The 17048-nt window shown below is 37.9% G+C and overlaps 3 protein-coding genes across 6 annotated transcripts; 1 reads left to right on the forward strand and 2 right to left on the reverse strand.

Annotated features, from left to right (window-relative positions):
• Positions 1–71: 71 nt before the first annotated feature.
• Positions 72–15415, forward strand: cimip5 (ciliary microtubule inner protein 5). Of its 3 annotated transcripts, none has more exons than XM_088626193.1 (4): positions 72–235; positions 12610–12741; positions 13395–13434; positions 13878–15415. In XM_088626193.1, exons 1-4 carry the CDS (start codon positions 186–188, stop codon positions 14067–14069), a joined length of 414 nt encoding a protein of 137 aa, XP_088482319.1. In that variant the 5' UTR covers positions 72–185; the 3' UTR covers positions 14070–15415. The 3 variants fall into 3 exon arrangements, with proteins under 3 accessions (XP_088482319.1, XP_088482318.1, XP_088482317.1); XM_088626192.1 differs by lacking the exon at positions 72–235 and adding an exon at positions 11844–11979; XM_088626191.1 differs by lacking the exon at positions 72–235 and having other exon boundaries at positions 12140–12741.
• LOC148675154 (uncharacterized) lies at positions 3650–7856 on the reverse strand. Of its 2 annotated transcripts, XR_015935458.1 has the most exons (3): positions 7701–7856; positions 6264–7318; positions 3650–5750 (listed from the first exon to the last, which is right to left on the reverse strand). XR_015935458.1 is itself a non-coding variant. In XM_088626190.1 (2 exons), exon 2 carries the CDS (start codon positions 7314–7316, stop codon positions 6315–6317), a length of 1002 nt encoding a protein of 333 aa, XP_088482316.1. In that variant the 5' UTR covers positions 7317–7318; positions 7701–7856; the 3' UTR covers positions 3650–6314. The 2 variants fall into 2 exon arrangements, 1 of the variants encoding a protein (XP_088482316.1); XM_088626190.1 differs by having other exon boundaries at positions 3650–7318.
• A 426-nt stretch (positions 15416–15841) lies between the features above and the next one.
• On the reverse strand, positions 15842–16835 carry LOC148675155 (delta-type opioid receptor-like). The gene is made up of 2 exons (XM_088623471.1): positions 16422–16835; positions 15842–15937 (listed from the first exon to the last, which is right to left on the reverse strand). The coding sequence occupies exons 1-2, from the start codon at positions 16833–16835 to the stop codon at positions 15842–15844; spliced, it is 510 nt and encodes a 169-aa protein (XP_088479597.1).
• Positions 16836–17048: the final 213 nt, after the last annotated feature.

Genomic DNA, 17048 nt, shown 5'->3' on the forward strand with positions numbered 1-17048 from the left:
CAGGAAACATATGTTTAAGAGCTCCATCGTGAAAAGTACCTTTGTTCAGTTGTAAACAGCAACTAGTGTTGCTATGGAGGAAGAATTTTACTTACAATTCACAGTTACTGTGAAAACAGGCTCAGTGTCTCAGACTGGCATTCTAAGGAACTTGTTTCTGACACTGTATAGTCTCCTCTGCAGCTATGGCTTTGTCATATTCGTATTTCAACTTGGGATCCAAAGATGCTAAAGGGTAAGTAGATCAAGTCATTTACAATTTTTTTTTCAAGAACTATAGCATGCACATCTGAATTGTTGCCATCTTTTAAAGACTTGAATCATATTTACAGTACGTTTGTCAGTTTTTAAGGACTGAAATTTTTTAAAATAAGCTTTATCTGTTTTTTTACTTGAATACAGAATAACTAATCACTCAGACATTTTTATTTTATGTACAATCTACAGGTATTCTGATTTTTTACACATTTTTGTAATCAAAAGCTCTTAAATCTTAATATTTATTTTGTTAGACGTATCAGCTAAGAAAGAAAAAATGTTTTGAACATCCATGTGGAAATTGATGTGGGAACAAGCAGTAACATGAAATTAATTCTGTATTCATAATGCACCTTCTGTTTGCTTGGTTCTTGTGTGGTCAATATTTATTCTCATCTTTCAAATTCTATTTTCAAGATAAGACATACAGTATACTGTACAGTAGTTAGTTTCCAGTTTATAATGCAAATGGAATTATCTGTAGAATTATAGCTTGTTTCCTGTTGTCATATTACCATTTTAGAAATAAGATATGTACTGTATTTTAATTTGTGTGTTCTGTTGATACCTTCAGAGATGTCTGTGTGGACAGGTCTAATTAATGTGAGTGGTTAAGTGCACTAAAGCAATTTTATTGAAATAATAGCCATGCTAAGTTTGCACAAAATGTTTAATTTTATTTTAAAATTAAGGTAATTTAGTGTCTTTAACTACAATTTTGAAATTGTTTCTTCAATGAAAACATTAAATATTTCTAAAGCAGGAGATTATTTATGATCACATACAGTAGTTGCTCATTATATATATTATATAACATCTTATTCAATGGACAACACCTCCTAATACACAGTGTTTCCTGTCACCATGGTGGGACGTTAGTCTAAAAATTTCAAATGCTGCCACTTACGTGTCCACCAGTATCACTTACAGAAGCATAGCAGTTTTCACTTAGAGATCTCCCAGTTCAATACTAATCATGCCCAGCCTTGATTTGCTTCTGAGAGCGGATTAGAAAATTCAACAATGCAGTTATACAATAGTCATATAAATGATAGTTTCCCTCAGTATGTAGGACCTCCATGGAACAAAATAACAAAGCTCACTAAATATCATAAGAACTTGACATACTGTAGATCTGCAAACAGAATGAGGCCACGGGTCATTCAACCCATCTTGTTAATTCTTGTGGTTTAGTAGCTAAGAGAATCTAAAATTTTACACCGTTATTTATTAAAGGGACTCAGAGTTCAACCCCTTAGCTGGGCGTTTACTCTTTTGAATGAATTCAAACTCAATGATTTCCCCATAAGTTTCCAATAAATTCTGTTTAGTTAAAAACAGTCCCCTGGGTTGGAGATTTCTATATTTCTTAGGATTTAGTATGCTGGGATCAAATCTCCCTTCAATTTCCTGGACTGAAGAAATGTAATGTTTCATGTTCAACAGTCCCTTGAGACCAAGGATCATTTGTGTTGCTCTTCTTTGAACATATTCTAAGGCTATATATAATACCTTTTGTGTTATGGTTACCAAAATGGACAATTTCCTAAATGAAGTTTTAGTAGTGTTTTGTAAAGTTTACTTTAATTTAAGTATAATTTTGTTCGATTTAATTCCATAGTTTTTATGGTATAAATACTCAAGAATTCTTCTATATTCTCTTCTTTGGACAATCAAATTTAAGGAATGACCAGACCCATCACATCAAAGTATTAGTGTCTGGCTTACCTTTCATAATGAGTTATTGTATCGAATAATTATAATAAAGAAGCAATAATCTAGGTATCCCTGTACATAGACATATATGTATGGCTGTATCATATTTTGTGATGATTTTTATAGTGATCACCTTTTAAAAATGTGATGTACTGCTTTGATGTCTACAAAATAAATCAAGATGTCAATGTTCTCTAATCCTGAGCATTATGTAATTTATGTCCTGTGAATCAGGAACCTTCTATTTAATTATTATTTACTAAATTACTTACAGATACATTAAGATTTCAGATAAAAAAGCAAAAGCAGGTGGATTCTCAGTGAGGGCCTGACGTATCTTAAGAGATTGTGTGCAATTCAGGTAGTCTTGTATTGTGGTTATTGCAAATAGTTTTGGAAAAGGCTTAGTTTTCTTGATTCCTTACTGAAATTCCGCAAACCATAGCAACAACCTGCAAGGTCAGATTGAACCTAGGTATATTGATCTCTATCTTCCTAAATCCAAAATCAAATTTGCTGGATCAGTCTGAAGTATAGAAAGGGATGCTTAGCAAGAAAGTGTGATTCTTGTTACTTTGAAGTGTTCTTATTGACGATGCTTTTCACAGACATGCTCAGTTTTTACTGTATACACTGTGCATTTTTAAATTGCACGTCTAAAAGTTGCCGTTTTCATTCTTCCATGCAGATAGAGAAGGTACATTTTGTGGCCTGAAATTAAAGAGCTTGTAGGAACTTAAGAGTAATAATACTGTCCTTTGTTGCTGGATTTGCTTTAAGTTGAGAGGCAGCGTCTCCAGTTACAATTGCAGCTAAGCTCTCTGGTTAGAATGCAACTTTCCCTTATAAATGTTCACCACAATAGATCTCCTTAGAAAGGTCTCTGTTTTATTTTTTATTCTCCTTAATTTACCTGTATGGTTTCATGCTTGAGAAAGCAAACCCATTCTCATTCTCTGACATGTTTTTGTTTCAGTATGCTTAACATCACACTACAATTAAAATATCATTGTTTTCTGCACAAATCTTTAATAAGGGCTGGACTCATGGCTTTTCACTTTATTACGGTATTATCATTGGCTTGAAATGGATTTGATTAATTCTTTAATGTAAATACTGTACCTAACTCTCTACAGTAACTGAAAGATTCATGTGGACACTTTAGTGTAACTGTAACACTTAATGTGTAATGAAAAGTAAATGTCTTTTACATTATGGGACATTTTGGGATTATAAAGGAAAAGTTAAAGTTATTCCATGTTGGAAAGAGAAGAGACACAAGACAAGTTTCAGCTGCTTCTTCAGGTGTGAGGGAAATAGGAAAAGAGTGTATGTACTGTATTGTACATATCAGCAAAAGTTCAGGGCAGTTTGAAAGTGGGCACATTATCATGGTCGTCAATTTGAAAATTACATTCTGAAGGCATATATCATGACAGTAAATGTTTGCTCATTTAAAATGTTTACTTGTTTAAATTGTATCTTATTTGTGTTTTCATCAATGCGGACACATTATCAGTGTCCTCTTCTTGTTTGGTGCAGAAATGGTACAGAAGGCACAAACTGCTTATGGCCAGGTGCATACCACTGATTCACAAGTGCAATTTGTGCTCTGAAGCAATTGACGTTCAGTGTTTCTTAGAGCTGTTCTACAAAAGAAATCACTTGGCCTCTCAAAAGCTAGAAACACATTTAATACACTATATATATTTATACTATACACACAATTTATATACAGTGTGTTCAAATTCCAGTCCTAAAATGATTTTTTTCCATTAAGCACTATAAAGTAACAACAAAAACACCCACCGAACAGCCTGAAATCACACCAGAATATCTTAAAAATAACAAAATATTTATTCATTTTCATTTTGGGGGGAGTTTAAAAACCCACAAACAATGTAACCTTGAATTGGCGTGTATTTAATGACTTCATTTCTCTGCCATGAGTTCTTCCATGAAAAGGCCACATGAAAGAGCACATCCTTCTATATTTAGCCACAGTTCAGTGTGTAGACTTGAATATGAGCCAGCCATGCATAGTGTATAGTGTATAGTGTTTAAAGACACATATTGCCAGGCAAATAAGGCATGAGTGGGTTTAATTAAAACTAATCAAAAATATTATGGGGAAATATGTATAAACATAGATTTATACATACATAAAGCAGTAGATTGTATCATTCCATCTTATCTAAAATCACATTAAATGATGAATTATGAATTATTAATAAAGGATGCAAATTGTCTGTCCCTAAAAGTTTAAAAAAGTTAGGTTTATTCATTCATCAAAGTCAAAAGGCTAGTAGGCAGCTTTTGAAAGTTGGGTTCTTAAGGAATTTGAGAAAGCTCATCTGTCTCAAGACATCTGTGCCTTTAGTAAACTACAGAAGGTAGGAGGGATAATATAATCTTTGAATCTTAGCTGCGGTGTGAGAATCAGTAGAACAAGACTGCACTGATTCCAAAGGGCTAGAAGAAAATACACTGTTATCCCAATAATTTGCCTCGGTTTAAGTACCTCAAAATAATATCTCTGTCCAAAATGAAGTAGAGAGTAGATGTGGCAGAATACATGACATCTGATATGGCACCCAAAGCCCCAGCCACAAGATTAACTCCGTAGCCTTTTGATTCGTCGTGCCTGTCGTTTCTTTGCCAGTGTCATCATTGAACTTCCCAAGGCCAGTCTTTAATCTTAAAAACACCATTGCGAAACTCCCAGATGATGGCCTGACCCACTGAAAACCACCCAGCACAACAAAGGGGGGAAAACATTTTTAGAAAAAAAAAACAGTCTAAAAGGCTAAGGAGTATTTTCAAATGTTTCCATAAGACATTTGCACAATATAGAGTTCTACAAACTAGTACTATTCTGATTAATCTATATAATAAACTGATTTCAATATGTGTTTGAGGTCATCTACACTACCTCACAGAAGTGTTTTCAGCCAAGTCCATGCCAATATTAATGTGAACTTTTCTTAAAGCCCCAGAGATCACCACCAGTTATATTCATACCAACAATAAGTATTCCTACATTGTAAAAGATTTCTCTTTCTTAAGTAATATGGCTCAGGGACCTTAATACATGAGAACTACACAGTGCTTTATTTACACTTTACTTAATTAGAAAGGAAATTCTTTCCAGGACTGTCACAATATCCAGATTGATAATCTATTGCAAAACTACCATGACAGCAATAAGGAGAGAAATAAATGTCAGTCTTACCGAGGTATTGTTACACAAAGGACAGTTTGACCAACCAGTCAAGAATCAGTATTCCCAGCATTCTCAAATCAATCAGTTGGACCAGTGATGTCCTACACCTGTTCTCAGATGGCCTCTTGAACTCACTTCATACACTTGTTCTCAGCTTTTACATTAACATTTTCAGTGGACTGCTTTTTTCCAGTATTCACAACTGAAGGTCTTAAGTGTTTTTTTGGTAAAGTGTGTGTGATCTGGGTTTTTTTAATACCCTGTTAATCTGTGTATATAGTGTAATTATTTTCCTTACCTCTGACCAAGATACAAAACATAACTGTCATGTAATGTTTTAATGTTTTAAAGCTATTCGCCTGTCCTTTAATTACAGCTGAATGGAATCTCAAACTGATGTGAGTTTGATGCCATCTTGTGGCCTTCTGTCATGTTGTTCTAATATGAACCAGTTTTTATACAGTACATGTCTCTGAGTGAACAAATAAAAGCAAACACGATGCAACAGATAAAGCTGTTATTTTTTATCAGGGTTTTGGGATAGTGCTGGATTCTGCAATAAAAGAAAACTGGGTCACATTTCAGGCTTTACTTACAGAGGACAAAAGTGATAGTAGAGTAATTAGAGGCAGGGTATGGTAAAAGTAACAATAAAAAGTAACAGATATGTTTATCAAGGGTAGACATATACCTGTAGCTTGCTTTAGCCAGACTTTATGTTTGTGAACATAATTCTAGGAGAAAATAAAGAAATATTTTCCATAGTAAGCAAAGTACAATTTTGTTTCACAAATAACAATTAAACACCAAATATAATGTGCACATATAATAAACTGTTGAATAATTTTCAAAATGTCCAAAATCCCAGAATTCCTCATTTCCCTGCATATACTACGGGGCCCCTACCATTTTTTAAATTATTTTTTGAAAGAATATAGTTTTCAGTGTTTTGATTCTGAGACACAGGAATTCTTCCATACCCCCTATATACAATATATGAGTTTTGTACTGGTAGGAACTAAACTAAACTCCCCTGATAAAGTAATTTATAATGGAGAAGCTCTACCTCAGGTTGTCAAATGTTGATCTGAAAGGTCCAATAATCTTGCAGACCTTCTTAGCAAGACCCAGCAACCTCCTGCTCAGTTAGGGATGTGATAGGTTTCCCTTTAAGTTCATCTGGTGTTGCACACTGGGTTTTGTTTTGGAAGAACACTTTGTCTTTGTGGTTGGTCAGCCATTGCCACAGGTATGCCACTTCGCAGTCACATTTCCAGGGGTTTCCGGAAAGATCCAGACCTTGTCCTGTTTCTACACCCAATACCTCCAGTTTGTCAAAGAGCCCCAGTGGAACTGCAGTCAGCCTGTTGTCATTTAAACTCAGGATTTCCAGCCTTTGAAGCTTTTGAAAAAGTCCTTGTGGGAGCTTCTTCAGTTTGTTATCTTGGAGGTTAAGCTGGGTCAGTCTTACTGTGAAGTCAAAGGTGTTAGGAGCAAGGGAGCTGAGCTCATTGTCATCAAGATGGAGGATCTCCAGGCTTGGCAGGACATTTAAACAACCTTCTGGCAGCTTCTCCAGCTTGTTGTTGCCGAGGCTCAAGGTTTTCAAGGAAGACAGATTGTGGAAAGCAGCCAAGGGGAGGGAACTCAGTTTGTTGTCTGAAAGGTCCAGCCAGGTCAAGTTGCTCATCCCTTGGAACCATAGAGGATTGACAGACAGGAGCCGGTTGCCTTTAAGGACCAAATTCTGCAGCGGAGAACAGCAAAATACTCCAGGCGGAAGATCCTGCAGAAGATTTCCAGTGAGATCCAGTGTGTGGAGCAGAGGGAGGTGACGGAGGAAGTCCTCAGGCAGCTTTCTGATCTGGTTCCCAGACAGGTGGAGCTCCTGTAGGCTGGAAAACCCCCTCAGATCTTCAGAGACTATGTTGGTCAAGTTGGTGAACTCAATGGAGAGAGATACTGTGTCGCTGGGGATAGCTTTGGGAAAATTTGTGAGAGACACACACACAACAGCAGTGCCATTAGGAGATGAATAGCAAGTGCATTGTTCAGGACAGGATAATGCAATGGTACAATACCATGCAAAGATGACAAGGCAGACCCAGGAAATCATCATACCTGTGTTAAAAGAAACATTCAATGGAAACATTTTAGTTCTTTGTTTTTAAAATTCACAAAAATGCTAGGTGTTTTTTATCCATTAAACAGACTTAATTTTCTCCAGTTTAACTCACAGTACTCTGTCTTTAATTGGTATATTTCTCAATATAACCAACAATATTTATATACAGTAAAAGATCATTTGTGTAAAATTATTCCCTTACCATAGATATTGTTCTCTACCTTTTCACCTACCTTTTACTGTTTCCTCATTAATGGACTATTTCAGTCTTCATAATGTATTTATTAAGAAAAAAAAATCAATCATGTAACATTAACATTTTCACTATGTTTTTATATATAAATGCTCAACAGGACAAACTATATTTTTACTACTTACCCTCTATTTGCTTTTTTTCAGTCTGTAAGTGTAGTTCATCTGAATATAGACACCTATGAATATGTTACCCTCGATCACTGCCTCTCTTATGCAAGGCTGGCTGAGCACTGTTTTGAGATAAACCCCCTCCTGGTATTTCAACATTTTGACTGGAAATCAAAGAAGCTAATTTACTTTCCCATAATCCGGTTAGCTCAGTTGCTTATAAAGTAAATAGCAGCAGGTCACAGTGTTCAAAGTTAAAAGACACGCTGTTCTTTTCTGTTTACTTTCACTCTTTTAAATAAACTAAAAGTGTCCAAATTTAAATTCTGTCTAAAGAGGAAATGTTTAATGTAGTCAACGGTATTGAGTGTTAAGAAGATTAAAAAAAATTAATTTAATACATAATGTTTTCCCTGCATATACTGTACTAAATTGATACTCTGTGTGTGTGTTTGTGTGTATTTGTGTTCTAAAATGATGTGAAGAATAATGCTATTCCAGGCTTCTAATCTATCCTTAATTGGTCCCTTCAAAAATATGATAATGTATAATCAAATAATGATAATATATGTTAAACAGTACATTGAAATGTTTTATTTTTTTTAAGTTCCAATAATCATATGTACAGGCATCTCTTACAAAAAGGCATATCAAATGATTTACTTAACAGGAATTTGGTTGCTCAATTGCAGAAGTACATCATTACAAAATGACTGATAAGAGATTCAGCATGTCTTGGCAGATAACTGTGGCAAACAATATGGCTGTGCAACTTCTGCATATCATCCCTTTGCATATTTTTTAAAACCCAGGCATATTGTCAGAATTTAAAGATTGAAGGAATTATATATATATATGCTCATACTTATACTTTAAGATTGAACTAGTTGGCCATGGAAACACATTATTTTCCAGAATGTTTTCATCTGCTTTTCAACCATTTAATAGTACAATACTTCACTGAAGCACATAACTTTTTTATTGACATAAAAATAAGGACAGAAAGTCTGAATTGATCAGCTCGCCATATGTCACCATTTTGTCACCATAGTCACATCAAATCAGTAATTGGCACCAACTTTAAAAATCAATTACAGCTGATCTAAAAACACCATTCAGATTTCTTTGCACACAGGTTTTTACTGCTGCCAGTAAATTCACTATTAACTAAAGCATGAAAGATGACATTGCTGATAATAACTGTCACACCATGACTGGGAGTAGCTTGCGTCCTGTCATTGCCAGGGTGACCAGTGCTTTCGCTCAGGGACTTTGCCTTCCACCAGCCCCGTGCAAACGAGATCAGATTGCCCCTCAATAAAACCAGCTGCCTATCAATCACACATTAAATCTACTGGTCAATCATCAAATTGAGCATACTGGACTCTCTGCTAGAATGGCTAGAATGGCTCTGAGTTTGAGATCAAATTGATGTAAGGCTACTACTTACACCCTTCTAAAAAAGAGATCCTCCACCAGCCCTTCTTCACATTCTGCTTGTCACCAATGTCATCCCTCCTCTAGAGGGTGCTCCCCTGCTCTCTTGTCATTAGTTCTGTGTAATCGTTTGTATGTTCTCCCGGTGTGCCTTGTTTGTCTCTCCCTATATAACCCCAGAGCCTCCAGGGCTCAAGGCTCAGCAATGGACTGCGGATGTCTAGAGGCCCAACTACCAGGCTATGGCTCGCATGAGGGCATAGGCCTCATCCCCAACATCCTTGATCTCTGAGCCAGGGGCCTGGAGGACGTCGCCACATGATCCCTCGATGTTCCTTGTTTCCGGGGATTTTAGCCTTGTCCTTTGGATCTGGATGGATCTCTTGGTATAGGAGTTTTGGACGTTGCCCTGACCTTTGTGTGGACCTGCCTGGAATTGGTTGCCTTTGATTATTCCCTTGTGCACCTGTTCACGTACTGTCACTGTTCACTACCATCACCAACAAACCCTTCAGTGTCTTCCCTGAAGTCTGCCTCCTGTCTCCTCTGGATTCTACCGCCTCGCATAGGGTCTTACAACAAACCTGGGACAATCCATGTGGTGGATTGCTGAACCACATCTGTGATACTGCTAGTCCCATTGTCTTTATCCTCCCAGCGGACGCCCTCCAGTGATCCAGCTGCCTGCTTTTCCAGACAACTCCTTTCCCACTGGTCTCCACAGATAGTCCTCATCTTGCCAACTACAGCACTCCATAACCTCAGTCTTTCCCTCTCTGTACTCCCTGCTCACTCCTTCAGCACCATCTCATCTCTCCAGGATCTCCTGAAGATGCTGTGTTAAGGATAATACCAGTGTATTGTAACGCATACGGCCACCATTGGTTGTGAGAGCCGGCTTACCAGAGCGGTGACGTCACCGTCCTTCCCTGTGAATAGCAGGGACCGCAACTGCCAGGCTGAAGGGAGATTTCCCTCAAGAGGCTGGGTCCCTGTTGAGTGATGCCAGAGGTCTGGGTTTGAGTCCCTGATGGTGACCTGATGTGGCAGCGGCGAGGGGGCCCACATGAACCCTGGAGCGTTACATTGGTGTCAGAGTGGGATGGGATAGCCCTTCACCGAGGATGGCAAATTAAGTGGGGGAGAGTGTAACGCATACGGCCTCCGTTGCTTGTGAGTGTCACGAATCTCCCTCATGCAGGCAAGCGCTCCCTCATTCCCACGAGCTCTCCCAGTACCAAACGTGCACGCATCAATCAGTCCTCTATTTAAACCCTCATTAGTCCCCCTGTCAGTGCTCACGATTGAGATTCTCTCCCTGAGCTTACCTTCGACCAACTCCTTCGCGATACAACTGTTTCTCTCCTGGACCTTGACCCTGCTTTTTCCGACAACGTCTTAGCCTCTCTATTTCGTATCTTCGCCTCTAGAACGCTCTCTCGGATCCTGACCCCTGCCTGTCTCCTCAATAACGCCTCCGCCTTCTGAATGCACTCCGACGCCTCTTCAACGCCTTCCTGGACTCCGACCCCAGCCTGTTTCCCCGATTACGCCTTCGCCTACCGATTCTACAACAACGCCTCTTCTATGCCTTTCCGAACTCGGACCCCTGCCTGTTTACTCTGACTACGCCTACGTCTTGCGCCTACCCTTCATAGAGCACTGCATTGGATCCCAATCCTCCACAGTCAGCCCCAGCCTGACAGTGAGAGCTGGCTTACCAGCGTGGTGACGTCACCACCTTTCCCTGTGAATAGCAGGGACTGCAGCCGCCAAGCTAATGGGAGATTTCCCTTTGGCTCAAGAAGCTGGGTCCCTGTTTAGTGATGCCAGAGGCCTGGGTTCAAATCCCTGATGGTGGAGGGCTGACCTGAGGTGGCAGCAGCGAGGGCGCCCACATGAACCTCGAGGTGTTACAGTATGATTAACACAATGAACTTCAATTTAAGCAATTTAAGTATTAAATAGAGATATAATCATTTATAAAATAATGGATGGCTAAACAGCCTTCATAAGGCCAACAGAAAAGCATCCTTTAATGCCTCTAACTTCTTTTGCATCAAGGTAGTATTGCAGTACAGGCATGACACCAAAAAAATGTTCTTTGTCATTGTCAGAATTGTCTTTCTTTGGTGTAGTTTTTTAATAAAACATAGAGTGAATGAGTAGGAAAAGTGCTATTTTCCTACCAGTCATCAATAAAATTAGGTCTCAAAAGGAGTCTGTGGTTTGTTTTTAATTGCCATGGAATTAACAGTGTTTCAACTTAGTCAAAAAGTGAATGTGCAAAACGCATAAAATATCCTCAGGAGATCTTAGAAAAATCTCTAAAACATTAATCCTTAACTGTATGTATCATTTATATTGTATTAGATTAATATATATATACTGTAATATGTAAGTTCCTTCTGTCAGACTTCTACATCTTTGAAAAAGATGTTTCATAAAACATACAGCTAAAACTCTATTAGCTGCAGTTCTTATACACAACACAAGGAAAGCAAAAAAAAACACTATGTAAAATATTTATGATGGATTAGTATTCTCCCTTCTTCTCTGAAGGTGAATAATTAACAACTAATTGCAGTTTTATTCATAAAAGCACCGTTGGCAGCATTAAATTAATTGAAACATACGTATTTATTTGTTGTAAAATGGTTGATGATAAACGCTAAATGTTTTTCGCCATCATCTGAGAAAAAAAGCAGCGCTAAATGAACATAAGAGCACAGAGGTATTTTTGAGTGTAGATGTACTGTGAACGATACAATACATTTAAAACTGGAAAATTCTGTCTAGTCAAGAGTGTCTTGCGTTACACGATTTCCTCTGAAGACATCCCATGTGGATTCCGTAGGTAACACAAAGATACATTAGTATTTTGAAAAATTGCGCTCACAGATTTAAATTGAACGGTATTTAAAATATTAAAAACGAAATGCTGTGTAGTTTTTATTTATGTTTCTATTTTTGAACAAAAATGCAATTTATTATACAATCCAGTAAATCTTTCCAGGGTAATGAAAAACAATTGGGCTTTAGATCCGTCTCCAAGGGAAACACTGAGTAAACAAGTGTTCAGCCTTTGGTGTTGCGCTTTTGCCTGGCCAGACTCACTTCAGCTAGACGAGTAACTCGTGTTTCTGAATTTTTAAACTGGAATACCTTCAGTGCGGATGGCTCTAGTGAAAATGCGCATCTGTATAATAAAGTAATAACACTCAGCCAAGGACTGTCTGTATTTATTTCAGAAAAAAACAACTACTTTGTTCTCAATACGGTAGAAATAACAGCTCAAAACCGAGAATAAAAGTCAAGCAATTTGGAAGACAAGACGTCTGCGTTCAAGTCTCCGTTTTCTCTCTCTCATTTGATTTACGATGGCGAGCCCTCAGACCAATTTTAGGCGAGCAACGTCGGCAGGGTATCGTTTGCCAGACAGACCAGTCGCTGCTGTGACATCGAATTCTTCTGTGTCCGTCTCCAGACAAAAGAGCAGGGCAGTGTCGTCTGGAAATAAGTCTCAGTCAGCTGTGGACCCCGACTACAAAGACCCAGTTAAACAAGACCAGGTGTGGAGGGAGTTTGTGCACGCAGAATTGGAAGGAGCTAGACAATGGTAAGTGAAATACTACTCCTCACACTGAAAAAAGGCATACTTCACTCTTAATCCCGGAAAAAAACGTTCAACGAAGCACATTCTATCACAAAGACATTACACAGGTTTAATTAGCATAAAATGCTCCTATGTTTTACAAATTAAAATATCGTTATAGTGTATTTGTATATTCACTTTTCTACTGTGACGGTGTATACTCAACAATATTGTGTTTGCTTTCGTTTCCAGACTGTTTGTTGTGGTGATGCATGTTTAATGCGTTAAGACTGTAATTTACCCGGGTTCCCAGCCATAAGGAAGCTTTCTGCTAGAATACTTACAGTAGATACCCACCGTTACAGAACATGCGCTTTATTTTACTACTGGCTGAGAAAACCTTTACATAATATATCCTCTTCAGTTCTGTAACCCAGGAATTTGAAGAGGGGCTGATACGAATTCAAAATCTCATTCAACTTTTTAAGAGCTGAAAAACACATTTTAAAATACATCGCAACTTGAAAATCAAAATTAAATTAGCTTGTGATTAAGAACTTGATTGGAACAAAATCCAGAAGACCAGGCACCATGGCTTTCTAGCATCAACACAAGCTATTCTGTATCTTATGATACATATGTGTGTTTTATTAATTTTCTTTTTTTCTTGTCAACAGGCAAAAGAACTGGAGTTTTCTTAAGAATTATGACCAGCTGGTAAGGTCATTTAGAATATACAGTAGGCATTCTGTCTTGCAATTTCAGCTTTTCTGCTTTTTAAAATGTACATATAATGTGTCTAAAACATATGTAAAGATAGTATAATAGAAATAATTTATATTGAAAGATGGGTAAACATGGGCGTAAAACATAAATTTAGGATGATTTACACAATCACACCCAGATGAATATGACTATAACTTTACTGCCATTTACAGAAACAGAAATAAGCTTTCAGAAAAGTCTAGAAATAATTATTGGCTACACTTGATCCTCTACAAATTTGTTTCCCAGTGTGGTGAAAAGCTCAGAAACAGTTCAGAGAATGATTGGCCAGATGGATAGACTTGATTGTCTCAAGCCCTAAACTTGAAATTGCTTGGGATTACTGAACACACAGCCTCACAGCAGGGCATTTCTCTTTCTTATCTTTCTTCCAGGGAAGGCTGAGAGAAGAGAAGGCCTTACCTACGTATGTGACTGTGTTCTCAGATAAAGTGCCAAACACGATGAACCAGACTTTCGGCAACAGAATGAACACTGACATCGGACAGGCATTGATACACATGGACAGCATTCTTCTCCGAGGCAACCGCAAGAAAAAACTCAGCCAGGACATGCTACCGTGCTAGAATTGTCTGTTTTTATCTCAGAGTGGATAAAAAGACACTCAGGGTCTTTTTATGTAAACATTTGTGGCCCCAGATATAATGGAATGTCTAAGAAAGGTACAAATGTGGCCATCTGTCGCATCACGACACTCTTCTGTATGCCAAATGCCTGGTACCTGACTTTTTACACATTTTTTATTTCATTTGTTTTGCTTTTTTTGCAATTATATCACTCCAAAGTCAGGGTTGCACTTTACAAAAAGGCAGAGCCCTGTACTGTATATACCTCTGTTTTTGTAATTCAGTGTAAGCTCATATGCTTTGAGAGAATATGTACTGTATGATCTTAGTCCAGTTGAAATGATTTGCCATTCTGCTGCTGATAACATACTGTATATCCTCTTGTTTTGGTATTTGTATTCTTTTGTTTCTGTTTAAACTTATAAAGTTTATGTGGTCACTTCACCATTAAAATATCAATTAGTTCTTTGGGGCATAAAGAACAAAAATACAATTTAATCTTTGAAAGAATTCATATGAATTGTTTTATATATTTTAAGTTTTGGATTCGTTTAATAAGTGAAGGATTTATTTTTGAATTTTCTGCTAATACCTGATTCAATATGACATGGAGCTGTCCATAAGATAGACAGATATCCCTCAGAGCTGGTTTCTTAGAAATCACTCCTTAATTTAATTAGTGAAGCAATTTCTCAGTTCTTCACCAGGTCTGTATAGTGGGACAGCTGGCACATACTGTAGTGTCTTTTTCACCCAGGTGAGTGTTGCACTTCAGGGTTTGGGGTTCCTTTATGTGCAGTGCTATACACACAAAGTGTTTCGAGGGAAGAGGCCTTCTTGACCAAAGAAAAGAGTGCCATCTACATAGTAGTGAAAATGCCATTTCTATCAATGGATAAAGCTACAGGCGTCAAACACATACTGTACATGTTGAAGCCTGTTTTATGGCATGCTTCTTATTGTGTGAATGAGACAGTACTTTGGTTGATCCACCAGCCCATGTTGTCTTGTCTCAGCTGCACCGGAGAAGTGCTAACATCCATGGGTCCTTTTAGCTGAGATACTGTAAATGCTATTCTTTTACCTTTGACTTGAGCTGTAGAGACTGCCGGTCCGTAGACTGCTGAAATACTGCAAGAAAATGTAAATGTACCATGTTTTTTTTCATTTTATATTTTTTAAAAGTAAAAGCCTTTTTTTTTTTCAAAAAATCCAAAAACACTTGGAAAATACATAATGCAACAGAGGATAATTTTATTACACACCCTGGAAAATTCACAATTCATCACTGGGTATAAACCGCATTCAAAATAAATATTTGTTTCTGCTGCTTAGCATGAAAATAATGTTTTCTAATGGTTTTTTTTTTAACTTTGGCATTCTAAATAAATACAAACATCACAAAATAATCTGAAAGCCAAGAATATACATTTCTTAATTATTAGACAAAATATTTACTAGGGTATAGTGCATAAATATATAGTTTGTTGTTATCCATGATTTTTAACAACCAACAGAATAAATGTAAGGATTCCTGTTCTTTATGTTTTAAGAAATGCTAAGTTACAGGTATTCCTTCTCTGTTTACAATATTGTGACATAGAGCTTTGGCAGCTAGTGGAAAGTAGGAACTGGTGAGGAGGTAGGAAAAGCAAGATGAAGAGGAGAAGAAAAGAGAGAGACGCTGCTCCTGGATGATTCCAGACAGGAAGAGAACAAGCAGGGGTCTCTCAGTGGCAAAAAGCAGGAAAGGGAGAGCCAGAAGGGAAAGGTCAGAGGGCAGAAGAACAGTCCGTTTCAGGGAAGAGCAGATCGCAACAATATGTCGCATTCACAATGAGGTTTTTGTTGATGGGATGGAAGGAACTCTGTTGGTAGACATAAAAGGACAACTCTTAAAATGTATTGTGCCTCAGTCTTAGCATTCTTCCACTTTAAACCCACTTGCACCTCTAAACTTCACACCTGCTGTTCTTTTAGAAAGAAATATGCAACACATCTTTAGCTGCAGGAAAGCGCTTTGAAAATAGCTCAATAGATATACTGTGTACCTTCAATCAGTTTTAGCAAGGATTCACAAGTAAAAACGATCAAACCGAAGTTGCTCTACTTCAGAGTCATACTCCCTGTCACTTCACCACAAGACCTCTTATGCATTTTTCTTCAGTTTCTACTATACAGTTCCATGAAATCCAATATTCTATCATCTGTACAATTTAAAAACATAAACGGCGCATATCAAAGCTTACATTGTAATCTAACTGTTACACAAAAATGCAATTTAAACGAACACATCAGAAAAATCATTTTCCCATTTCAAACACAAAGCGGTAATTTTAAATGGCTGCGAACCCTTTCATTGAGGAACCCATGCAAAACTGGGTTAATGAAGCTGTTTAATGTCCCGAGAATGATGAAAAGCCGTCTGGCTGTCTCCACACTGTAGCTCGGTTGCAGGTGAATAGTCAGGTCTATAACCGTGAACATATAGAATGGTGTCCAGCAAACCATGAAAGCTCCCACCAAGTAAACAACTCTCCTGGTAGCACAGCCTACGGCCTTCCTCCTGATAGGAAACTTGCGTCCTGCAGCATGCAGCGCCTGCAGCAGCACGGAGTAGCAGGTGACCATGATGCAGGCAGGGAGAATATAGGCCATCGCACATGTGCTCCATTTCCACAGAGCTGCCCACCACCACTCTGGGTCTGGGAACACCAGCAAACACACTGCACTGCCCACGGGAGGAGCAGGCCTCGCTGTGGCCATGATGCCTACAGGAGCTGCTAGCGGCAGTGCAAGGATCCTCATGGAAGAGAGGAGAAGGAGAAATTATTGAACGCAAGTATTACACAAGAAAGGTAGACATTAAGAAACAACAGGGGTCTCTTTTGGACAGTAGATCAGTTGTTAAATATTGTGAAGCTTTAGCTGTGGCTACGCACATGAATATGAATATGAATATGCACTGCCTCATTTTCT

This window comes from Lepisosteus platostomus, chromosome 3 (assembly GCF_059453375.1).
Source record: "Lepisosteus platostomus isolate fLepPlt1 chromosome 3, fLepPlt1.hap1, whole genome shotgun sequence".
NCBI lineage: Eukaryota > Metazoa > Chordata > Actinopteri > Semionotiformes > Lepisosteidae > Lepisosteus > Lepisosteus platostomus.